The following is a 27,056-nucleotide window of genomic DNA, read 5'->3' on the forward strand; positions in this document are numbered from 1 at the left end:
GTTCTCCCTTAATAATGTGCCTGAGTATTTTATTTCTATTTTACCTTTATTTGACCAGTTGGATCAACTGAAAACTTGATTCACTTTGGTAGTGACCACTTAGGCATATGTAACTTTAATATACATATCCATAATATATAACTTAAATTAACACCAAATATAATTCTTATTACTTTCAGTTTCTCAATGCAAAACATGCATGCAAATGGAGGGTACATCAAAGGATGCCTGTAGCAACTTGATAAACATCCTGATGTACTTTTTCATTGGTCGAGCATTAGAATGAACAAATACAGTTAAAAAAAAAAGGCTTCTGACTTAAAGTAAAAAAAAAAAAGCCTTCAACTCAAAGTCTTCAACTTTGATCCATGTCCTAATTACAACTAATTAAAAACAGACAACATCCTTTCATAGGATATTCATTAATTCGGCTTGCGGCAGAATATGCAATTAAGTCCTTATGAAAGAAAACATTGAACGCAGAGAAATAAAGGGGTTAAGTCGGGTCAGACCTGCTGGCATGGCTTATGTTCCATAACTTATGCAAAAGGGGCGTCTCATGCAGTGCTGTGTGCATGGCAGCCACTTCAAGCAGCGTACTGTAACTAGGGTGAAGTAGCAATACTGAAGAAGGCCTTCCAAGAATAGGAGGCTAATCTATGAATGGATGTTGCGGCAGACCGCTATATCTCATTAGGAAGAAACGTACAGTAGTGGAGCAGTGGTGCTGCATATTAATCACAGCCTCTGCAGTGCACAGCGCCTGCATTTCCGCCTGCTGTTTTTCTGTGCGTAAGGCTGAATTGAACGTATTAATGATCCAATGGCGGCGGTCACAGTAATTGTATTTTCTTGAGAGGTTCTTGAGGGGATTCCACTACCCTACCTTGGCAATCTAAATAAATTGGCTGTGATTGCTCTGTGGCCAGATATAAAGCAAGCATAATTAACAGAATGATTCCATTAAAATTGTCACCCAAGAACAAGCCCACCTACTCCTAATGGAGTAGCTACTGATGAACTTTTCAGTTCTGTGGCACAAAAATAAGCATTCATTCATATTATACCAATTAATCTTCAATTCAGTTAGCAGATGCAGATGACCTTAGCTAGATTAGATTACTTACAAAAGCACATATAAAAAGGTTAGGCATCTTCTTTGGTTAAGGGATAATTGCAAAATAACAACGGTACATTCTATAGCCGTAAAGTGCTACAGATACAAGCTCCCTACACTAATGGAAAATGGAAATACTGAATATGTTACAAAGCTGTAAACACATCCAGTATCACATTAAAAAGCATATTATATGAATTTAATTATAGTGCAATATCACTCCATTTCCATTGTAGTAATATACCATTGCTTGCATATGTATTAGTAAAATATCAACTTCTTTACAAGTTAGACATAAATGAAACAGCCATCAGTCTGTATGTAATTGCTCTATAGTACGAGGCTTCTCAGTGGTTCACTCAGCATGGACTTCCTGAGCATTTTCCTTGACCGTACTTAGGCCATAATGCAGCACTTATATGATTATTACTGAGAATAATAATTTCCATGAAATACATTTCAGTGGAAGAGGGGGTTAAGCAAATGGTCTATTATTTTGTTGAAAAAAAATAAAGGATGAAAAAAGATAATATTCTTTCTTTAATATACGATTAGTTCAATGAGGAGCAATTTTCTTTTGCCATTTTGAAGCAAACGGTAAATACATTTAATCTGTGCAAAATGAGTGCGTCTGTGCAATCATTTCCCGCAGAGCAGCAAGCTGGGAAATGTTCTAAACGCAGATTCATTTTTCCTCAATGCAGCTGTGGTGCTCTCCTTAAACACACAGCCGCAATAGGCTGGAATCCTGGCTCACAGCAGCACCTTACCCTCCTTCAAAGACTGACAGAGTCTTCAAAGACTGACAGAGTTTCAAACCTAAAGCTGCATGTTAATATCTGGAACTCGCACAGACGGTGCAGCGGAAAGTTTGAATCGACAGTCTTTTTCTCCTGCGCGGTGCGACATTGCGCATCATTTACAGTCCTCCATTATCCCTGTCAGAAATGTTTAAAGGACAGTTGCGAAGCGAACAGCCCACTGCATCGCTAAGGTCCACATCCACTTTCAGGCATATCCTTCCATTGTAACTGTGGGGGTGAGGGTGGGGGCTTCATGTTCTTCCTTTCCAACCCACAGATTGAGAGTCAGATATTTTTAGAAAGTTTGGTCCAGTCGGTGAAGTTGTTCACTGAGGTCGCTGGTTCGAGCCTGGCCTTTGCCATTAGCCAGCTGGGATTGGCAGTCTGCAGTGGCAGGGACAACACTGGCCTAGTTCAAGATGGCAAGGGCTCCTTGGGCTATTTGCTGCTTTATTCCTGCCGATGATGTCAAGAGCCCGCAGGCTATCAGCAGTCATCAGTGAAATACGTGCCTCTGCTCCAGCGCTGTGTGTCCGGGGGAAAATTTGCGAGGTTGCAGGAGAGTGCCTGCACTTCAGCTTCCGCTCGCTTAACGTGGGAGCGGGGAAGGGAAATTTTTTACGATTAGCATAGTGCATGCCACAATATGCGACAGCTCTTGACACTAATGTAACTCCTTTCTCCGAGTTAAAGGAACAGACAACGATTTGTGTGTGCAGAAAGGCTGTCAGGAAAAGCCAGCCCAAATCTGCTTAACTTTCTCAATGTATCTCAATCTGCAGTCACGATAAACGAGGACTGGTATCTTCAGTGAACAATCTAGATACATCTTGTGGGAAAGCAGCCAAGCTAAATTCCACAAGGGACATTTTCTCTTTTAATGCTGAAGGATTTCCATATAGGTTCACCATCAATGAGCTTGAGAGAGAAATTAATTTCTTAGAATGTGAATGTTCAGATAAATAGTCAAGGTCCATTCATTTTGCTCTATTCAACATTTCTCTATGTAACTATTGCTACTAATCAACTGCACAAAAACAGTGATATTCGTGTGAGGTGCAGCTGTTGCACAGGCATTCTCTGTGTGATCAATCCTTGATTGATATTAGTTGAGTATCACTGAAAACAGGTGTGAGGATCTGTGACATTTCTGGTGAAAAAAATTCAGAATTTGAGAAACACGTTTATTTTTTGGTTGACTACACTGAATCATTATTCACGTATACTATCTTCCACGTTTGAACAGTAAAATATGACACACTACTTCTTGTGAGTGACATCATCAGTTTTGACAGAAGTTTCCAAAAGACACCTTCGCAAATAATGAAATTCACCAGCAGCATTATGGCTCCGTATTGTTTTCAGGCTTTAAATGGAGAAAATGAACCGAATAATATTCCAGGAACCTGTTGTTCCTGAGGTAATATGGCTAATAAGGGGAACTTCCTGACTGAGACGTGGTACCGTACGAGCGGTAATTATGGAGCGCGGTGGTGGGCTCAATGCATCCTGCGCCATTCTCTCCTCCTTCCCCATTAATTAGGCCAGCGGTCCAGTCATTAGCGGAGCCCTTTTGAAGATTCCCTGGTGCAAATTAAGCACTTACTCCCAGCTGGTGGTTGTCTCCAACATCCACCTCCACCCACCAGTCAAATCTTACTGTGACAACCCTTGCTCGCCTAGGCGAGCGCTATATTGCCAGAATTCCACAGAACAACCACAGTCAGGGTTCTGCCCTTAAGCTTGGAACCTTGTAAAAAGAACAAATCTGTCCTGCAGAACCTCAGACCTACTCTAGCCCAAGCCATTAGTGCTCCTGTGCTCCACCTGTGCTCAGGCAGAAAACAGTGTACAATGTTGCATGAGGTCTACTAATTGGGCACCTTTTCACATAGTCTCACTGCACCGTTTACACCTCTAATAAACTGAGGCCCTGTCGATCATTGACACCTCTCCTTGGAGGCTGAGGTCTCCTGGGGGCCCTGGTGCTCAGCAGTCCTCCCGGCTCAGACGCTATTCCTGCACGGGCTATAATTGGTAGGAAGCCACACTTTCAGGAGTTTCCCCGGGGGGATGTTCACATGAACTTTCCGAGATCTGCATCCATCAACTTCTCCCCTCTCTAACAGATCTAGCCTCCTACTCCCCATCTCTGGAATGTAGACAATCTCCCTGAAGCGTGTACTAACCAGTTCCTGGAACTCTGCATTTTTCCGTTTTACATGCTCAAACAGTCAGCAATAGATTGGATTTGTACACACAATCATTTTTTAATTCTCAGACTGCCACAGCCAATATTTTAACAATCAAACAGCTAAGCACCAGTAAAGCTGTCTGTAAAAAAGGAAATGTTTTTCCTGCAGTGGTCATTGCATTGATGTGACGGGGAAGACTAACATACGGTCTCCTCCAAAGCACATGACATCAGCCACTGCTTCTAATCACTCTTCAGTTCACAAGCTGGGCTTGCACAGACACAAACAGGAGGAAGACTTTTCATGTCCAACTTAACAGGCGAACGTGCGGGTGGCCGATCGACCAGCTGGGTAGCTGGGGTGAGATGGAACCTTCTGATCCTCCCCAAATAAAACCCTCCAGTTCCTGGGTGACTCAGGAGCCAATTATGGATGGTTCCATAAGCGTGGCCCACAGATGGATTTGATGCCAGACTGTGGGGTCCCTACACACACTAAAAAAGTGCCTTATCAGACTGAGCCACCAGCCGCCCCATGAAGCCAAAACTGAGGCAACAAGCTTGCTGGCTCTAACCAGTGAGCACCAAAGAGAAAAATGACATACATAAAAAGCCCTCCACATTATTAACGGCCCAGCCAACTACCCAGGTGAATAATATACAGGCAGGTAGCAACTTACACTGAGGACAACAGTTACTGGATGATTACTTAGTCACACCACTTAAAAGATTAGCACAGTTAAGCACGCAGTAGCACAGCAAATAACACCTGTCACCAGGCTGGAAATATGTATATTATAAATGTTGAGTGACTGAAGGTCACTGAGCAATAAGCGATAACATAGGTGTGTGAATTCACCCACGTCTATGTGTGAGATTAGCCCCAGGTAACTACAGTAATGACTGTGTACTAATGAATGTTTCAACTCTCCCACATCCTATTTATATCTTATGAAACAAACAAACCAGTCACGGTAGAGCTCAGTTTACGGTAATGAGCAGCCATTAGTCATTACAACAGAAATGTAAGCCGAGCTAATACTGAACCGCGATGGATGGGAACAGACAAGAACCCTGTTCCGCCATCTTACCGAGATCACAGAATGAAAAGTACAGCACCGCTGAAACCAGGAGAAATGTGCATAAAACCGAATTACGACATAAAAACTGGAGAAATGGTAGCAGTCATATTTTTAACATGCTTACTGAGATGAAAGAAGAAAAAATTCATTTGGCGATTGGTGTTATACAAAAAGAAGACAATCAGTCAGCTCCGAGTTCACTGAAGAGGAAAAGTAGATTCAGCAAGCAAACTCTTACTAACACAATGATACTGTTTGCTAGTCACTGAAAAGCCAATGCCCTAAGTGATTAATTTGGCAATGAGAGCAAACATGTGGTCGCTTTCATAATACACCAAATGTTTGTTTTCAAATATAGCATCTTTCACCAAGTATAAATCACACCATTGCATTTTGTTGTTGGATATTAAAATGTGTTAAATCTATGCGAGCGCTTGGCTGGCTTGGTGTTCCTCTTATGAAACAGACGCTAATTCGGGGGCTACATGCAATTTGACCACATTGATCAAGGAACCGTTGCATTCACATACAATGTAAGTGAGTTCTAGCAGTAACGCACAATGTGGCTTTGGTCTGAGAAGGAGCTTCTGCCAAGAAAAATAATCACTACTGAGCTGAGATTTTCCTATTTGTGTTGAATTGGGAGGCACATCCTCCTGGAAAAATAAAGCTTCCTGTTACTTCCAGTGTTGGGCATTGCCAGCTGATGATTTTGGCCATGTGCCAATAGCAAGACCCTTTGGGAAGGAAGCATGGCAGTCAAATGTTACAAATATAACGGCAATGTGCAATGCAGTTCGGCTGAATCTCAGACATGGCTCTAGATTCAATCAATTTGTCCTTGCCTTTACTTACAAACGAATGGAGGTATCCTGTCATTACACAGTGTTTGTGTGAAATCAAACCGTTTATTTTTTAAGTGAAAGCACAAATGTTGACTGAATCCAGCCGTAGGTCTAAACGGCAAATTGCAGCTAGATACACTGTCATACGCAAATCTCAAAATATCTGTGGTCGACGGAACGCGTGTCAGAGGATGCAATCCAATAAATACTCTGCACAACAGCCTATTTTCCTCGGAATATGCCGCAGAGTCCGCGGAGGGACTGACGGATGCCGCCGGGAGGGCACGAGAGTCGCCCTGCAATATGCGGCGACAGCGATGCGCGACAGCTGATCTCATTTCTCCATTTTTAGCGCTCTACTTAGCAAAAGGCAGCCCGCAGTCCTGCTCTAAGTGGGCCAGGTCACGGCCTTCCTTGGGCTCAAAGGTTGTTCTTTTTTAGAACGGTAAAAACGCAGAGAAGAAAGAGCTCTGCCCCCTGCCCGTGTCAGTTTGACCTCCGAGCGCCGTCGACGTCGGGGAGCAGAATCGGAGACCGGAGCCCCGACACTTCAGCTGGGATGCGGCTGAGCCTACACCTCCCTAAATCTCATGACTCATTTGGGAACCTTAACTTGCTAGCAGATAAAATCAGGTTCAAATGAAACGGTAATTAGCTATAAAGCCTAGTTAAGAGTTACGCAATTGAAATGCAGTCAAGGGAGTGGGAAAAAAAATGAGATGCCTCTTGGGACTGGAACACATTGCTTTTCTGGTCTCATAAAAGGCATGCGTGCTGCTAAGCGGCACAGATTTCTCACCAGAGCCAGAGGGCAGCGTGTACTGGGGGGAGGGGGCGGGGGGGGTTTGTCACTCATGTTTTGCATCTGGTCATTTTTATATATGCATTGAATATATTGCTGTGACTAATTTTCTTAGAATGTACAAATGTGCAATGGTTATTGCACATATGTATATGTATTCTACCCATCCATTATCATTAAGCAATATGCAATAGGATTACATTTCTCTGCATGGTTATTGTTTTCCCATGAAGAGAAATGTAAGATATCCTGCAAGTTTGACTTTGGCACAAACACTGCAAAAACATACAAACTCACTGAAGGCTACATTTGCATTAAACTCAATGATCCCTTAGGTTCAAATAATTTGAATTCTTCAGTGTCCCTTAAATACAATTATATGAATATAAATCCTAGGTATCCCAGAAAAGCAAGTACATTTTAATTAAATACAACATATTCCTTAAATCCTAAGGTATTACTAAATGGTAGGCATCTGCACCTAGGTTGATATTAATAGTGTTCATGGAGCACTCGAATGTATTCATTTGCCACCCGTTCTTTAATTGCTCTAGCAGTGACAGAAATCTTCAAACACCGTTCACAGTGTTGTATTCAGCCAAAGCGTAAATAGTTTTGTAACTGATGTGCCCAACCAATTTCCAAGGAGATGACAGCTCTGAATGACAAAATAATGGCATCGTTCTAAAAAGAGAGAGAAGGCACCGCACTGGCTGATCACGATTCATGAGGCATTCGACTGATGTGTTTTCACAGGAGTACGCTCTGGCTTGTTCAAATGCTGGTGTATTGTTATGAAGGCCACGGGGATGTTCTAGGCAAGTTCAACTGAATCATTAAAAATAAATTGGTGTTTCTACATTCAGAACTGAGCAGCAGAGTTGATCTGGTCGATAAAAAAAACAAATGGTAAACTACTGAGGCTTAGCAAATGGGGAATTTTCACTGCATATGAAATATTTTTGCCACCAATATATGACATGCATTGGCGACAAAACATACATAGTCATGTCAATGAGGTAAAATAGCCACAGATTGAAGCCCCCCCCCCCCCCACAACCAAAAAAAACCTTTTAAAATGCAAACGCTGTTTTGTGAAAAATACTTGGGTGTTATATTCCGTTTCACACTTTTGTGGGAAGTGTTTTCCAGTAATGGGTGTCTGTTTAATTCTTCTTCCCACACATAAAAAACAAAGGAGACTGCTAAACACAGAGGACTGCTAGGAGAGGCTATTCTTCTGAAAGTCTTGTCATGACTAAGCCGTACGAAGACTGAAGTGCGCAGTTTCTTCCCCTGTTATGAAATGATAGGCCACCGCTGCACGAGGCCAGGTTGGCAACAGAGCCCAGAATCCATGGCTGAAATTAAAATTCATCAACGGCAGAAAGACTGAAGCAAGCGGAATATTTCATAATGCATTTATGACATTTAAACCCACTGCCTCGATTTTGATACCTGTATAAAGTGTATAGAGCTCTACATTTCCTCAGTAGTGGGATGAAGAGTCCCACTACTGAGGAAAAAAGAGTGTTTGATAGAAATCCTGTATTCAGTCTTGATCTGTGAATTTACATGTGAAAGCTTTCTGAACACTTTCACTACATACCGGATAACTATGACAATGACAGCTGATAAGTGACCAGCCACTTAGGAATGGGATGTAGTATCAGATGTGCCTTACATCCCATTCCTAAGAAGGCTGATCAATAAATCACTTAGGATGGAAAAAACATACAGAAAAAATTATAGAAGTTTTCAAATCCACCTGTTATAAATCTTCCATCTCGAGTGAAAAAGGATTTTGCAACAACCTTAAGGTTGTCACTTCTTAACAGACTGTATTGTGCTAAACCCGATATATCTATCAAAGACACACACAGTCTGTTTTCAAAGAATTAAAAAAAGAAGCAGAACAAAGCGTGTTGCCATGAGGAGACAGAAGGAGGGAGGAAGAGAAGGAGAAGGAGGGAGAGGGAAGGGAGGTGAGAAAGAAGGGAGGAAAGTGAAAGGAGTGGAGGGAGAGAAAGAGAAAGACAGGGAGAGAACTGTGAGAGATGAAGCGACCTTAATTCTACTGTTTTTTTCATGCTCCCTCAATGGGTCGTCACCATTTAAAAATGTCACAATGGAGTCCATTTGTGAACTTGAGCAGTCTCTAAAATCATCTGACAACATGTGTTGACACATCGCTTGTTTGCTGCTGCCTTTCAGCGAGTAGTAAGTGTAGGTTATTATAAATGATCTCTCACATTCAGCAAAGAGCTGAGAGGGAACTCAAAACAACAACCGACTTTCTTGCCACTCTACCGCACTGCAGTGATTTACCTAAAATAGTCCTTCCTTCCTTCCACTCTAGTATAAATGAGATTCAGTTATAATTGCTGATGCAAAAAAATATTTAATATACAAGCAACTGTACTACGCATCTGAATTAGAAAGCGTGACACTCAATAAGCACAGAAATATCCACAAATGCCATGTTAAAAAAAATATGAAATGTCACCGGGCGTTATGCAGCCAAAGTACGTTCACGTCATCATGTACTGTATTCTATAATGCCGATAATACATGCCAAAACATAATTACAGAGAGAATAAGACTTCTGTGACCTTTCGTTCTACATTCCAACAACAAAAAAGAAAAAAAGAAAAAAAAATCCCCATCTGTGTTTACCACAGTCACACACTCTCTCTCTATCTGCCATTCATAGCACACGTTTCTGAAAAATAGAACACTTATTATTGATTTTTCTTTCACCAATCTTTGCTGCCTTTTGCCACATTTCTCTAGCCAGGGGTGCAATGCTGCATGAAATTTGATTGGATGCTTTGACAGATCAATTAACTTGTAATGCCTCCCTCCCAAACAAAAGTGCACTTGCATTTGCTCTTTTCAACTTTAGCTTCTATGGTAAGTATTCCACACCAGTAACAGTCGCACGTGGGTACAGCTTCCTCATTCAAATAGTCACAATTTACACAGACGCTGACGACATCACATCAGTATTTAACATTTTTTATCACTGTCATTCAAGACGGTCATTTCCAAATCCTGACTCCACAGTTTATGACATCCAGGGCTGTCCAGGATATCATTTGAGATGCTTTAAAATCAGCGTGAGCAGGGTTCACGCTCGGGCAACAGTTGAGGAATTTATCAGCGACCTGGGATTACAGCAGATAAAAGCTGGAACTGCATGGCACTAAGTAGCCACATGTCAGAAATACCGGTACATTTACTCTGTCTTTCGACAAACGTATCATCCAATTATGAACTTGGCCCTTGACCTTTTACTTCCTGAACATAATTACCACATAAATGAATGTTGGGTTAGGTGCTGTGTGTTGTTTGAATGGAACTGTAAATAGCCGCAGTGATGTTTTCATGTACACAAGTGGCATTTTGCACAAGCAACAGATACATTCCATGGCAAAAAAAAGAATTGAAACCCTTTTCAACATCTCTGCATCCAAATTTGTATTTGCAAAGGACTTAACAGTACTGAGCCCAACATCCCAGTCTTCAACATTCCCCTGTCTGTGTGCTCAAATGCCAGTCAGAATGCCAACCCTGAGATCCAAGTTATTTTACTGACGTATGTAAATACTAAATCACTGCCTCAAGTGAAAACTTGAGCATGAACAGAAATTCAAGATTTGTTTTCAAAATATTTTAATATGAGCTCTTATCTTTGACTGTAAAATAACATAACATTTAAATGAATCACTTATGCTAGCCTATTAAAAATTGACCCAAGCTGGCAACTGCATATTTGTGTGCTTTTTAGAGATGCAGAAAGGCCAAAACACTTCAACATCAGTTCCAATGTTTTTCACGTGATACTGAAGAGATTTTATATAAAAACAGCGTATTGCTTATATACCTATTTATAGAGGAGTAATGAACCGTGCATAATGACTCCTAGAAGATATCATACTTTTTAATAAACACAAAATTAGCTATGTATTAATGGTAATATATTTATGTCTCGGGATGGTTAAAGTTAAAAAGTGTTATATATTTTTAATTTATTGTAACCAGGCTAGTCATGCCGATGCCTACATTTCCTACATACATTTTCTTCAGATTAAGTAATCATTTTAGTATGATTTTACAATTCATGAATTTGATTCATGAACTGGTAAGCTACCAGTTATTACACACATTATAGTGATCTGTGGGGAAAACCTGTCATTAACAATGGAGCAACAGAGTAATTGCGCTTAATTGATTTGACCTGTGCCGGCAGTTAGCTTTTATGTCTACCTATCTGTAACGTAAGCTTGCTGTAAATATGAATTATCTAAGGCAATCTGTCAAAACAACACAGCTGGATGAGATCTCAGTTTAATTTTCCAAACAGGTGACACGACAAGCCAATCACCATTATTCAAATGTCCAGAAAAACCTCATCTGTCCAACAAATCCCTCAAATTCCATTTCATTAAAATTATTCAAATAGAAGCAGGCTGCCATGTGACAAAATTTGGCTTCATTTAAAGAAACAGCATGGCACAGTAAATTCTAGAACAGTCCAGTGGAGTTGCAGTGACCCAGGGCATTACCATTCACATGTGCTCTAGATCCACCATTTCATAACACAGCCTTGTCCTCATGCTAATACCTAATTCTGCTTGCAAATATGGATCTGTTAATATATACAAAAAACTTTTATTAATATGTTAAATCGGTTTTAATACCAGTTTTGTCCCACTTTTTAGCCCTTTAACCCTTTAGCCCTTGGTGCAAACCAAAACGCTGGGGCCTAAGCCCTGTTGTAGGCGCGACAGGAAGCACATCAGCTTCCTCGCACGACCGCTTTGCCAAACAAGAACGAGAAGGAGATCATCAATAACACAGCAGTGTAATTAGCACTACTGTCAACACTTCAATTAGTAGCAATGCCTCGCCTGGTTCAACGGGGCCACATGAAGTAATACTAAAATAGCTGCTTTCACTGTTTGGATTCCCTCCGTGGGATCCCAACCCCGGTAACTGAATATTGGATAATAACTCTAGGGCACCAGTGCTGCCCCCCAGCAGTGATTGATGGTGTGGCCAAATCTCCCATTCCATCTGGACCATCTTGGCCGCCCAAAGCCTCCAGATCAAATCAGCACCGCTCCCCAGCGAACGAGACTGCCAACGGAACTGTAGCGGCTTCTCTTGGCTGCGTTCAGCGAGATCAGCAGCTGACCACACAGAACCCACAGGACTCCTACTGCGAGTGAAAGAGATGCAGAGAGACAACCAGCTCCATGCGCAGAAATTACGGATGACCTCAGCAGGCAGAAGACGGATGGACAAAGGGTCTGGGAAATGCCGCAGGGAAGACCGGATTCTCTAGCCAGTCTGCATTCCCTGCCTGGGTTTTTCAGGAAATTGCAGTGACATATGAAATATGAAATGCTTGCCTGTTCTAAAAAAAAACTGAAATAAAAATGCAATGCAAACTACGACCCAGTTTGCAGAGGAGGAGCATGCCACTTCAAACAAGCAGATTCAGTTCAGACTTAAATTCCCCGCATTCTCGGCATTGCAGCTACAGGAAAGCCGCACCTCTTCTGTCCTGTGAATCCACATTGACCCTCTCTGTGATTGGCTGGCAGGACTCACCGTGACGATGAGGCCCTTTTCCTGGAAGTACTTGACCAGGGGGATGGTGTTCTGTTTGAAGTTGGTCAGGCGCCGCTCTGTGGCCTTGGGGTTGTCGTCGGGACGTCCCTGCTGCTCCGCCCGTTTCTCCAGACGCTCCTTCAGGCGGTGGTTGGTGCAGGCCAAAAACACCACCAGGTCAGGAGTGCAGATCTGCTCCGGGGAGAGAGGACAGAGCAGGCACACAGGAGCTCAGTACCGTGCACAGCGACTGCGTTTCGGATCAACACACACACGCGTACACACACACATACACACACACGCAAATGTGCACACACACGTACACACACACACGCACGCACATGTGCACACAAGCACACACACACACACACACACACACAGATATACACATACACAGACACACACATGCACGCAGGCACACGTGCACACACACACAAATTTGGACAACCACAATAATATTAAGTATTTTCCTGCAGAGGTAAGGCATTGTGTTTTAATACAGCATATCTGGGTTATATTCCTTTTACATCAGTCTCACAGCTGGAGAGAATTGAGTAAATACAGTACCACAATATCACTGAATATAAATAGCACGATTTTATTCATATTTTTTGCTTCTTACAAAAATACCAAAGAAACATTTTTTTCGTTCTTGTTCTTTCATCACCTTTTCCCATGAGAAACAGAAGGCATAAACATTCAGAAACAAGACTGCATGCACCAGCTATGTGAGAGTACATTTACATTTGAACCAATCAGAAATAGGAAGACAACTACGATGCAGCCACCTGTGCTCAATAAAAAATACATGTTTCCATAGTTACCAAATATCTGCCCTAATTTTTTCCAATAAATTTTCGCAGGCATAGGTATCAGCGAGATTTGCTGAACCACATTATTTATATGTGTGAGTGTGTGTATACTGCATTATTGCATAGTTAAAGGCCCCCCTAGGTTGTTCTACAAAAACACATAAATGCATTGATATTATCACACACTATTTATGTATACTGTCTATAACTGTGGCTGGAATGAAAAACGTTTTAGGATGTTGGATCCTGACAGTATTGCACTGCTGAAGGTCTCTGCTGCTTCCACAGGCCCACTGCACTGACAGTTACCTTGAGTCTCTGCTTTTCATGGCTTACATATTTTAATAAATTATTCATACATATTTCCCCTTTCTCTCATTTTTACATGCTAAATGATATTCAGAGAGCCTTGGAACTTTTGCCGCATCATCCAAAGAGGGAGGGTTTCAGTTTAATGTGACATCCCTGCCTCATTGTGACACGGCTGCTACACTGGCCAATCAGGCGCCTGCAGTCTGACTGCACCAGCTGCATAAACTCCTCTGGTGGATGGCAGAGGGAAAGGAAGCAGCAGTTGGCTGCAGGTATTTCAGAGAACATGCTCTCTGGGGCGAACTGTTGGACAGGGATGAGACAGGCCTAAAAATATTACCAGGCATTCTTAATGTGGAAGTAAAATAAATTGGGGATTAAAATGAAAAAGCATTAAGATCCACCGCCAAGCAACAATCGAAAAAAAAACACTCACTTTTCAAACATTCATTAAATGCACAAATATCAATTTGTTTTTTCAATGCGCAGATTGGATTTCTATAATGCCTTTTTAAGAACACATTTCAAGATGTAGCAAGAGAAAAAAAGAGGATTTTATAAAAGTGGGAATCTAGAAACCTGACCTGCAAATTCAACTCCAGGGACTTCAGCATGATTAGCACAAAAAATCTCAATAGAAACAGTCTATCCTATGGCACTGGATCCGATGTAACAAAATGAAGTAAAATTAGTTTACTTTGAAAACACACTACTTTATGTGTACCTTTAGATTGTCAAAACCTAAAAAGTGAAAATAGCTAAGCAGAAAACAATTTAAATGTTACTATATTTAAACTAAATACACACCCCCCTCATGGTTGCTAGGTAATCAGTAATTCAATTACAATTTAATTTGCACTTGTACATTTTCAATCTTAATTTTTTAGAGGGTTTAAAAAAAAAACTCAAGTTGAGGTTAACGTACTGAGTAAGAAATCTAACCATGATTGGAAACCAACATTCCAGATTCTACTAACATACATACTGTCTAGAATGCCCCCGAATGCAGCTTTCTCTATGTTTAGTATTTGTTCCTGTACGGTTTAAAATAGCACATTAATTGGTTGTCTGGTTGCTGTGATGAATAAACTAAGTGAACTAGGCCTGCTCTCTCAAGGCAATAACAAGTAAACAACAAATAAAAATTTCCCTCCTTAGCCGTAGTGTTATATATACCAGAGGGGAGTTCTCTACCCTTGTTTCTCATATGTTACACTGGGGTCCACTCCCATTGCTGTTTTCAACCTAGAAAGGCTGTGCTTTTAAAGGGGAAGCGAGACTCATTACGTGCAATTGTTTATCTTGTTCCCCATGTTAAAATATTTCCTGCTTGATTCTCTGCCAAGCCAGTTGTCTGGATTGTGCTACAGGGGCTTCAAATCTTGTTCTGTCAGGGTTAAAGTATTTAATGATTTCATAAACTGCTCTAACAGAGAACATGCAGGAACTATTCACCAAAAACATGTTGTTGAACTTTGAGTAATTACCTCACGTACACACTTCGAGATACAGACAGCCATCAATCTCACACCCATTTCTGAGCATTTGATTACTCGAAAGAACAGCACAGATTCGGCTCACGTTTCCACTGGCCAAGGCATTTGCGTCCATCACTGACTTCTCTGTGATGCATGGTTCAGCACTCCTTCACATACAACAGAGCCTAGACTGAAGTACACTGAAACAAGCTTGTGACATTATATCCTATTCATCCATTTAAACCTTTTAAATGATTTAAACCATTCAAATCTACAATATATAAGATTTTATTGTTTATCACCAAACAAGAAGCATTGCTCCACTTGGAGGGAAACAATTTTGCCTATCCCCCTCCCCCTTCAGAATGACCAATAGCGCTTCCAGAGTTACACATACCTATACTGCAGGCTGCACAGTGCTACAGGAGAGCTGCCACTGACTGGAGGAAAAGCATCTCTCACTGCCATCAGACTCTATGTACCTGGCATGCTGTTGTAAGGACCAGACTAATGAAGCAGCGTCCTAAGAAACCTTAACTGGCTTAGACACGCCCTGCTGACCCTGTGGGAGGTGGGGCATCCCAATGAATCCTACTGCTGTGGACATTCAGTCTTACCTGGTTAATGACACCAGCAATACTACACATCAAACGCTTTTCCAGTGAAACACCAGAAGCTTGAGTGCTATGTAGCAAAAGCAGTCACCAACCCCAGACAGTCACATCAACAGACTCAACTGTTTGGGAACAGCAGAGGTTGTACTAGACCAGGTGATTCACAGAAGCGTGACACATCCCTCTTGCTTTTCAAGCACTTATATTTGTCTCACAGTTTATGTTCCCCGAGGAACATTATTCCCTGGTGCGGTAGAGTAACCACAGAATTTGCTGAGTACACTATGAAATGGGATTCAAAATTACACTGGTAATACCTTTTGAAAAGACTGCACAATAACACAATGGCCCTCACCATGCCATCTGCCTTTATAGCATACATGTTAGGCCCTCCATAAATTCTGGATTTACAGGCCAGTCCATTCATCGCTTTTCTCTCTCCATTCTTTCGCATAAACAACATTCATCTAGGATCAATTTTGATGGACACTTTTCTGGGGAATGCTGCAAAATTATTCCGTGGCTTTCCGTGCGAGCTAGACTGAAACTGGGAAGACTGTTCACGAACGTGCCTGAAACAGGTATGAGCCCATTTACAAAAGCACCTGACTTTCCTCTTTGAATCCCACCTTCGATAAGATAGGATTCCTTACAAATATATGAGCCAAAATACTGAAATGTGGGCAGTTCCATCACTCTGAATTTCACTGCTTTTACCTGGCTTATAGCAAGGCTATGTACAGACTGACTATTTCAGGTGAAGAAATTAAAGATTTATAATGACCTCACACTTGTTTAAAGCCAACGTCCACTTGGAAGATGGCAAATTTACTGTATATACTATATGCAGTTCTTGTATTTGCTAGTGGTTGAGAAAATTAAGATAGGTGGATAAATATGATAACAAGTCATTATAAATGAAAGCCTGTTAATCTTAATGAGCCAGAACATTGTAAACAGGGAATATGAAAGGTATTTCCATATTTTATTGCTGCCAAATGTGTGTCTGAACAACATTTGAGTAATGCTTCACAGCTCCTCCTGTGCCTTAATGTTCTGGCACACACGTGTTCCCTGGAGGGCAATAATACTGCCTGCAATAATTCAAGAGGTGTTGCTACTTAATTCCTCCCCTGTCAAAAAAGTACACATCGAAAACCAGGATCATTAAACAGAAGGAAACAGATAACAGATTCGTGTACACAGTATCCAAGCTCATTACTGTACATTTTCGCCAAAAAAACCGGTCGAGGCCTCTGCTTTTACAAACAAAATTCTGCCACCGTTACCATTTCAGTCTGTTTCACAACTTTATGAGCCTGTAAGTAGCCGAAGGCAATGTGTAAGAAACAAATGAATAATTGCACACGCTTAGATTCAACTAAATCAATGTGCGGGAAAAAGCCTTAGAGAAAGCTGGATTGCACAGAGGTCTTAATTCCCTCACCTGACGGACAACCAGCTCGCTGAGTTCAGTTGATTCGCCCATACCTGCCATCAAGTAGAATCAGCCTTCAAAGCACAGTAAGTTAAGTACAGCAGTGATTTCCCAAACTGATCAAATAGAATAGATCCCCAAAGTGTAAATCCAGCTCTTCTGGTAGTTACCCATTCGATACACAGTATCATTGCCATTCTCCTGGCATTAGTGGGAAGTGCAACAGAAGCAGCGGTGGAATGTTATATCATATTTATGTTCTACATGAGTGGAGCTCAGATATGTTTGGAGGGTCAAGCAAGGTTCATTCGTTCCCCTTTGTGATTCACAAGAAGGCGCCATCCAACAAAATTCCACATGCAGTTTTCACATCATTCATTCGTTCATTCTCTCACTCACTTATTCAGCCATTGTACCATTAATTAATGACTTCACTCTATGGACAAATACATTAGTTTAAAGTGTACATTCCATTAGTGATGCTCACCTGATCCTCAAATGACAGAGCTTGCCCGACGTCACGAGGGAATCCATCAATGACGATGCCACTGGCATCCGGGATTTTCATGATTTTCTGTTTTATCTCAGTTATGGTGGTTTCCTAAAGGAAAATACAATCAAGAGTCAGAAACACCGAAATCACAGCGATACCATTTCAGGCATCAGTGAAAATGGCATGTAGCTGGATGCTAAGGAATGAAAACATTTTGCGGAACTGATTTCTGCACAAAATGTAGTATTTTCATGTTAGGGGTTGGTATTAATGGCAAAGAATTTGCGATATTTTTAACTTAAATTTAACTCCTTAGTTCACAAAAGAGATAACAATAGGTAGGACGCAAATATAATTTTAGTATCATGCTTCTGGATCACCCAGTTGCTACCTATGGAAGCAATATTCACAAATTATCCAATAACTTTTACATTCATTACTCAAATATGACCTGCAAATACATGCTGGACATCACACCCACATAAGCAGCCACACATTCTACAGGTTAAATGAAGAATTTCATTCATCTCTATGAATTATGCCAGAATGGATCAGCTTCGATCTTTTTTTTTGCTATTCTCCTTTTACAATACAGCTCGGATATTGTCGTTACTTCATTTGAAATACCGCCATTCTGACGCGGAGCTCACGAAACGCATTACAGCTGGTGTCCTGCTGACCTACACAGGCGGAGTGGACTTTCTCCCGTCCGTGAGAAACTTTTTGTCATCACCGCTAAATCGGTTTTCCCACTTCGCCGATGATGGAGGAGCCGATGCACGCTCTCAGCGGGCGCATGCAGGCTCGGCTCCGGGGGAATGACTCATACGTGCCATGCCTATAGAGCTCTGATATCACACTGTGTCGATTTGGCAACGGCGGCGGCAACGACACGACAGAGATTGTTTTTGACACCGCACGTGTCAAAAACAACAGTTTATGACACGTGCGGTTGCCTTTCGGTGGCCACTGTTCAAAGGAAAGGCTAAGCAGTGGTTACAACTAAGGGTAACCAACAGATTAACAGCAGCAACAGACTTTGTGGTTTCAGTAATACACAACCAAGCAAAATGAAGGATATATTTTTTTAAAAGATAGGTGAACATCATGACTTTGTCAAACTAGCCTGAATTCCATCGGATGCCCTAAAGGGACTGATAGTGGGAGGGCACATTGCTTGCCTGGACAGCCATGTGCCCAAATATATGCCCCATGCTCAATAGCAGAGCTACTCCACAGATGCTGTGACTAATCACACTGACGCTGAGTTTGTTGACTGCCACATACACATCCACCAATTTGCACACCACACTGCAGCTGTCAGCTGAACAGGACCTTCTGCAAGCCTGAATTTGGACACCTGTGGTGCCCAACTAACCATTTAAAAGACACTTGTACAGACACCTGTAAACAACAAGCAGCACTCGTGCCTTTTGCAGTCCTGAAAAAGCAAACCCTACTGCTTTTATTCCCTAAGCAAACAGCCCTGCCCAAAAAAACTACCACCACCACCATCTGACCCACCTAGGTTACAGTAATGACTACATTAACGCCAAATAAACAGCTTTTTAAAAAAAATAAACATCCTGATAGCAGGAGTAATGTGTATGTGTACAAAGAGAACGGCTGCTAAGTCACATTGGAACAACAGGCGCTTTTGCAAAACAACATCTGGGGAATGTTTATTAAAAAATGTGACCAGGCAACCCAGCTCTTAATAAATCCTCCAATTAATCATTTTGCTGCGCTGGCAGCATCATTGTAAGTGTACAGAGACAGCTTTTCATTACTGCTTTTCCAGCGATGCTAGCCTGAGGGGGAGGGGGCTCAGGACTCTTAATCAAAGGACAGGGCCCTTTTTAGCATTAGCAACCAATATCCAGACAACCCACTGCACAGCATGCCACGGATTACAGACAGTTAATTGGCTGCTCCTTGCAAAGATGCTGCAGTAATGGCCCCCGTGACTCATACAGCGCTTTGACACAGCAAATCTCCTGCCCCAACCCCTGCCCCCCCCCCACCCACCCCATCCACCCCCCCCTCCCCCAACCTCCACCTGTGGGGCCAGCTCCCCATTGGTGATTATCTTGGCAATCAGGCTCCACTTTCTGTTGCTGGTGGCGTTGTGGATCATCTTCTTCCTCAGCAGCTCCCCCACCGACATGTACTCGAACCCGTATCGCTCGGCAAGCTTCAAGCTCTGGGTGCCCTTGCCACTGCCTGGCCCACCTGCAAGTGGACATGAATTTGGGGGGTGGGGGGTGGGGGGGGGGGTACTCAGAAGGTCATGGGCTTAGGAAAGGGGTTATTTTTACACTTCACACAAGCAGCCGTGAGACCATCGCCTTCTCATGACCTCTTCCTGGGACGCACAAAAGCTCAAAGCTCGGGATGCTGGACATTAGAGAAAAGGTCAGGGGGACAGCCGGGCTCACTGTCAATAGCCTGCACCTCTGTGAAATGCTACATACTGCCTTTGTGAAATATTTAGAGGCCAGCATCTATCTGCCTTTTAAAGATCACTCCGGTTACGGCCCTCCCTTCGGGCCCCCTGTCTGTGCGGGTTCTGAACTCTAAACCACCAGAAATTTTAAAAACCCCTTTGTCTTTGGCTCAGGGGCCAACTGTATCCCTGACTGCAACCACTGCACTGTGTGGCAATGTGAGTACAAAGAGGGACACAGAATGACTGATGCACAGACTGACTGAATCACAGACTGATGCACAGACAGACTGAAGCACAGACTGACTGATACACACTGATACACAGACTGATGCACAGACTGACTGATACACAGACTGATGTACAGACTGACTGAAGCACAGACTGATGTACAGACTGACTGAAGCACAGACTGATGCACAGACTGACTGAAGCACAGACTGATGCACAGACTGACTGAATCACAGACTGACTGATGCACAGACTGACTGAATCACAGATTGACTGAATCACAAACTGACTGAAGTACAGACTGACTGAAGCACATACTGACAATACAGATGAACTCTACACTGCCCAAAGCTGCAATGTGGGGGGATAATTAGGCAGACTGTGGTATGTGGTAAATTAGGCAGATCTGTCTTATGAAATGAAAAAAGAGAAAATAATTTCCATTCCAGCTTGGCATTGCTCTTTTTAAAAATTGCTTAGAGCAGTAGGGATAATTCATAAAAATAGGGCAATGCACTTAACCTGCAACAGATTTTAGTGGTCTGAAATAAAGACTGTATAGAGGATTTTAACATCTTCAAAAATTTAGTCTTCCCAAACTTAAATTTTATTATGGTACAACCACTTTTAGCTAATAAGTGAAAGCTCACGTAAACTTTCTCAAGACAATTTTTACAGCCCAAAATCTACACTAACACATCTGTGCATTAAGAAAAAATATTTTCCAGGAGAAGCAAACTTGGTTAATAACCGTCAAACACACACAATAGATTGTGCTTTCTCAGACTGTCACAAATATAGAGCAACAAAACTTCTTATTTGTAACTCTGCAATAAAATGGTACATTAATACCAAGGAAATCGGGCATAAAGATGATATACACCTTATGGTCTCTGAACATGGGAAGACTTCGGCTAAATGATTCCCCACAATGCTATTATTTTGTAAAATGCCGAAATAATGAAGGAACTCATAATCTGTCTGCCAATAACAACTGCTGACGCATTTTAATGTGCATAGGTGTTATACAGCAGATAAAGGGCAAATGAAATGGTGATGACTGGTTTCTGCACAGGCCTGTCAGTAACACATTCAGATGTAATCCTCTGCAACAAGCAATTATTCAAAACAGCACTGTGAATGAAAGAAGTTTATCAGAAACAGCATTTATCTTAAATGACAGCCCTCCATTTATTATGAAACACAATGATTCATTCATTTTTATAGTCGTTCATAACCTGCTCGGTTGCAACTCTTCGGCAACCATCAAGTTTAAACTGAGAGTGCAAGTCAACGGAGGGTGTTTCGAGCTGCCGCGACCTTCGCAGTGACTAGAATCCTCCAATTTAATTTGCAGTTAGCCATTTTCTCCCATGGCAATGAATAGAAATGTTTGGCAGCAGAAACTAATTGGTTAGCATCAGAATCCAATTTGGATGTCGTGCAGTGGACAGCAAGAGGCTCACACAAGAAAGCACTCATGCTCATTCTCATCACTTCCCCTTGAAATTAAAATTCAGCAATGCCTACTACCCTATTTGCTATGCTCACCAACAATGTATAGTTAATGATTGGGGAGCAAAAATATAATAAGGCTGTTAAAATCCATTCCAGTTTCGATGATGTTATATTAAAATAAAATTAGGTCTGGAACTGAAAGCTTTTTTTCTTGTATGTAACAAAAAAAAAAAAACAATGGATTCAAAAGGCACCAGTCAACTCCATTTTGGTCTTATAATTATAATGACAGCATTTTGCAAGTGACATTTTAGTTCTCAGAAATAGGTGACTCAGGCGGCATATTTGTAGTCACCATAAGGCTCTCTTTCTCCCTCTCTCTCTCTCACACACACACACGCACACATAACCCGTTAGTGACAGCCACAAGAGATATGAAAAGGAGAAGAAATATGGTTACACTAAATATTGTTACGTTGGCCTATATTACTGTATAAAAACTGGCCGCATGTCATCTTTAAAGCTGAGTACTGTTTTTACCAATGATGAGGATGACTTTGGGCCTTGGTCTGGATGAATCAAAGACCTCATATTCCTCGATGAGCTCCGCAGTCTCTGATAGGTCGGAATCGCTCTCGATGGAGAACTGGTGGATGGGCGGCAAGCGGTCATACCGCCGATATGGAAAGTTCGGACTCTCTGGCAGCACTGCAGACATAATACACAGATGCATGCTGGGAATGTCACAAGGTCTGAGCGTATAGGCAAACTTTAAGTTTCAAAAGAGACCAGAAAAAACAGCTTTTTAAACAAGGATATATCCTGTTTTTATAACTTATTTTTATTATAAACTGTACTGCATTTGTAACTTTTGCACATAAGTTTTCTTGTTGTAATTCTATTTTCCATCTGCAGTATCATTTTAGCACTTTAAAAAGTGATTCATAAATAAAAAAATGTATAATTATCATTATTATTATAATTATAATTAACATCATCATCATTTTTATATAGGTACATTCAGTCCCAACACAGTGTTCCTGGATCAGCCTGAGTTTTTCTCACATATTAATTAGGAATTCAATATAGCTGTCCAGCACTGATCCTGGTCCAGAAGGCATTCAGATCTAGGGGCTCAGCCTCAAAAAAAGAAAAAAAATCCCCCACTGTGGAAGCAAATCCCATTTAGCATATCAAATATGAGTCAAGGTTAAGCTGAGAGACACATCAAATACCAGTCTGTGTAAGCTAGGATCAGAACTGCCATCCCACACTCAGAACAGACATCTGGACGAGACCAAAATATCTCATTGCTTGGGACAGGAAGAGATTCGGTTATGTGCTGAAGCCAGACATGGCAGCTGTTTTTTTTTCTTCCTGATTCTAGAACACATGCAGCAAATTTGCTTTGCAAATTTGAGGCTGTCAGGTACGATTCCCCATATGGTACATTCCCCTTGCATAATGTTTTCATAACTGCTGACCTGACCTGACAGGGCTGCCGTGTGAGTATAGGAAAACTAATCAGATGGTGGTTGATTCTACTGTCACCTCAGTTTTACCTCAAGGCACGTTACATGAATGCAGCTATTTTTTTCCCTTTGGCCTCCAGGTTTCTCAATGGCATACCGTTTCTGAAGAAGGACCTTCGTGATTGTCCTCCATTGAGGGGGGGCAGGGACTTCTTGTCCTGGCCAACGAAGGTGTCCCACCTTACTTTCTCTGTCCCGCCCAGCTCCCTGACCTTTTTCAGGCAGGTCTCCAGATACTCCACCGGGTCATCCGGTCGATAATACATCAAACCTGTTAACAAGCTCTGTAGAAACAGTGCATGGCTGCATGGATTATGTTGAATAAAATAATCTAAATAGTCAAAAAATACAATTAATATATAGTATTATATAATAATAATAATAATAATAATAATAATAATAGCTTGCATTTATACACTCATCTAAAGCTACTGATCTCGAAAGTAAACAACGTAACTGTTCTTATCAAAGCAGGCTTTTTTCAATCTGTGAATGTTTTAAACTCTGAATTTTCTTTTTTGTATTCACTGACAGAACAACTTAAAAATAGACGTATAGTTGTGATTTTACTTTCAACTTTTTTATTTTTGCTTGTTTACTGAATAACCTTTCCGTTTTTCTTGCAGTGTTCACCTTCCCTGCTTAAAAATATGTATTCCATTCTTGGAGCTACTGTGCAGCTTGGCCCTGAACTGTGCTTGAACAATGTGTTCCTCGGGGATAAAAACCATCATCCACCCTTTAAAACAACATTCCCCAAGTTCAAAATGTACTGGCTTCCCAAGCCGAAAACAATGGATGGGGTTAGCAGCCAAATAAAATATTTTTTTAATTATTTGATTTGTTGGTTATTTATGTACATGAAGGCAACTGCATCTCAGTTTTGGAAAATACAGTATAATCAGTTGCGACAATAAGAAGTTTCCCTAATCTCCCAGAGTGTGTGTTGTGTTTTGTATTTACTTGCATTAAACATAGAGCATATAGGAAATCCCAAACAGCATCAAACCAAAGGAATGGGTGGTCCGACACTGCTTTTCTGCTGTTTCATAAGAATTCATAGTATTGACTGTATCATATACAGTATCTGTTTAATATTCATCTTGAATTATGTAGGCAGCATGTTGTGTAAGTTCATAGTGCTGCAATATTCAATAACAACAAAATCAAAACAAGACCACTCAATTTACAACTAGGATTACATTGAATCATATTTGAACTATAATCTTATGGACTGGTGTGGCTCAGTTTGACAGATTAAGACAAGGTTAAGAATGAATATTCACTAAATTTGGTAATCTTAGCCATTTCTGCCACTAAATGTGTCGGATTATCAAATTATTTAAGCTTAACCACGAATTTCCTCAAGCCTATCGTGTATCAGTCTCTGAAAATGACAATCGTAGAATCCAAGCAGAGCAACACATGTTGACTACGCAATATTATCAAACATGTTCTAAAATAAAATTGTTTAATGTTACATACATATTTTTTCATCTTGATTCATCATATTTTATTCATCAAATGTTAAGCAAACAAACAATACTGTTTGACACGTATGATAAACATAATAATGAATGGCTGCAAATAATTCATGATTATGAATGGCTACGAATAATGATAATCTAAAACAGCACCTTAATTTTGCATTTACATTTGAAAATTAGAATTTTAAAGAGTCCATAAGAAATAAATATGCTATATACAAACAAGCAAACTAGGAATTGTTGAAAAAATACGAATGCTTTATATTTTGGCTAATCGACTAAAAATCGTATATTAAACGCAACCTACTTTCGTCTAAACAACGTCAATATAAAAATACATTATACAGACTACACCTGACTGTTTTCTTGAAAACAAATTTCAAATCTGCTGCAGACCAAGAGTGCCACAATACACACGTCAGTGTTAAGTAAGAATTAAAGTAAAATGCACAACGCAAGGTATACCACAGGTAAACTACGTTTATCTTACCTCAAAGAGCTGAGGTACCTCTCTTCGTGCGAGATACTCCTTGGCATCACTGGTATTCATGCCTCTTACAAGTGGATAAATAGCTATGTATTCCGGTGTTCAGTTATGTGCTGTTGTTTCATGCACAATTTCGCTGAAGGTTGAACTGTTAGGATCCCTAACTCCGCGCGCTGCTGGTTCGAACCTCAGAGCATTTTCCCTGGGGGCGGAAAGCTGACACCAAAAGGCAAACCTCTCCTTGTGTCGCTTAGTGGCTGCGCTGTGACATGCCGATTTCTAAGCAGTGCGTCTGTGCACGCTCCTAACAGACCGCAGGAGCTTACAGTTCCAGGACTGACGGAAATGTCGCACACGTAGGCTACACCACGAGAGCGAACTCACTGATGTAAGGAGAAAAGTAGGATATATGAGAAAAAATGCATTACGTGAAGCTCGAGGACTGGCATTACGAGCAACTCTGGTATAGGCTACGCATGGCCATTAGAAATATATTGACAATAAAATGTCACTGTAATATTTAAAAATGGCATTAATGCAGATACAATGTAGTCTATGACATTTTCACGTATAATCTCCGTTCACACATGATAAATATATATTTGACACTGTTGTATGGCTGAACTGCAGCCTACACTAATTCTGTGGTCTAATAGCATATATAAACGAATAGGCCCTTTATAACAAAATAATAGCGCAGAGAGAAATATATTTCTCCTTTTAGTCTTCTAGAAAATATAGACTGAACGCGCAAATTTACAACAAAGATTTATATTTGCGTGTTTGTCAAACAACGCGCATTTAATGCATATCTCACAACTTTCACTGATTTATCATCTCACTTTATAAACTCTATACTGCTGCCTGCCGGTGAAATCTGAACAGGCTATTGGGCTAAATGACGATCAACATCGACGGCCTGATTGCAGCCAATCTAACGAATGCGGACAGGAGAAAATAGTACCAAACTAATAAATGATAATTAAGAAAATACTAAACTACCTAATAGCCTGCACAATACCATGTTAATACACGTTTTGCCAGCAATCTTGGTTAAGAGCATGCGGGTCTGGATTCATTTATGGCAAATTCCTTTATCTGCGAGCTTGTCTTTTGCCTGTTATCGGGTCCTTTACCTAGGTTCCGTGGTGCTACACGGACTTCATTTTGTGAAACACAGGAAAAGCTGTCGTTTGCCTTTTTAAAAAAAATGGCTGAGTGCAGGTGTTTCTTGTATTTGAAAGTATTTACTTTACTTCTTCTCCATTTATTACCAGCGGCTGGTGATCACGTTGAGGTAAATCACTGTCATTCTTTTAAATGCTTCTGTTGCTCGCCTTGTTAATTATATGGTGGACTCACAATCGTCTTGTAAAACCTAGATGTGGTAGGCACTTAGCTAGCCGACTTGCTAGCCAGCTCTCAGATGCTATTGCCTGTTAGCAAATTACCAGGTACTTAATACTTGCTTCACAACATGAAATTAGATGATATTGCAATCTGCAGGTACATTTTTAGATGTCTGTTCCGTAGGCCCTTGGGGAATTAAGGTTGCGTTGCCGATCCACCCCCTAGTAAAGCCAACTAGCTTTTGCTGTGTTCTATTGTGACATTTGAACATGAAATGATTGTAGCTAGCTAGCTGATCATGTACAGCGACGCTCTGACTTTTAGATCTGATTCATTAACGTTAAATGAGGAAATAAAATATTGATTCATTGAGTATCTAATTTGGTTCCTGTTTAAAAATTGCTTAGATTTTTGTTACTCAGGTTTAATAAAACGAGTGTCTATATATTTAATATA

The 27,056-nt window shown here is 41.0% G+C and overlaps 2 protein-coding genes across 2 annotated transcripts in view; one reads left to right on the forward strand and one right to left on the reverse strand.

Moving 5' to 3' along the window:
• Positions 1 to 25,776, reverse strand: part of ak5 (adenylate kinase 5) — a 56,569-nt gene extending 30,793 nt beyond the window's left edge. The window contains exons 1-6 of the mRNA XM_035423526.1: positions 25,254 to 25,776; positions 23,374 to 23,560; positions 22,285 to 22,452; positions 19,669 to 19,841; positions 17,604 to 17,717; positions 12,463 to 12,654 (exon numbers count right to left, since the gene is read on the reverse strand). Of these exons, the coding sequence (XP_035279417.1) occupies positions 12,463 to 12,654; positions 17,604 to 17,717; positions 19,669 to 19,841; positions 22,285 to 22,452; positions 23,374 to 23,560; positions 25,254 to 25,313 (894 nt within the window). The 5' untranslated portion in view covers positions 25,314 to 25,776. The remainder of the gene's footprint in view (positions 1 to 12,462; positions 12,655 to 17,603; positions 17,718 to 19,668; positions 19,842 to 22,284; positions 22,453 to 23,373; positions 23,561 to 25,253) is intronic.
• Positions 25,777 to 26,395: 619 nt separating this feature from the next.
• Positions 26,396 to 27,056, forward strand: part of pigk (phosphatidylinositol glycan anchor biosynthesis, class K) — a 32,101-nt gene continuing 31,440 nt past the window's right edge. Inside the window, exon 1 of the mRNA XM_035423527.1 lies at positions 26,396 to 26,547. Within this exon, the coding sequence (XP_035279418.1) occupies positions 26,461 to 26,547 (87 nt within the window). The 5' untranslated portion in view covers positions 26,396 to 26,460. The remainder of the gene's footprint in view (positions 26,548 to 27,056) is intronic.

The sequence above is a fragment of the Anguilla anguilla genome, chromosome 6 (assembly GCF_013347855.1).
Source record: "Anguilla anguilla isolate fAngAng1 chromosome 6, fAngAng1.pri, whole genome shotgun sequence".
Classification (NCBI taxonomy): Eukaryota; Metazoa; Chordata; class Actinopteri; order Anguilliformes; family Anguillidae; genus Anguilla; species Anguilla anguilla.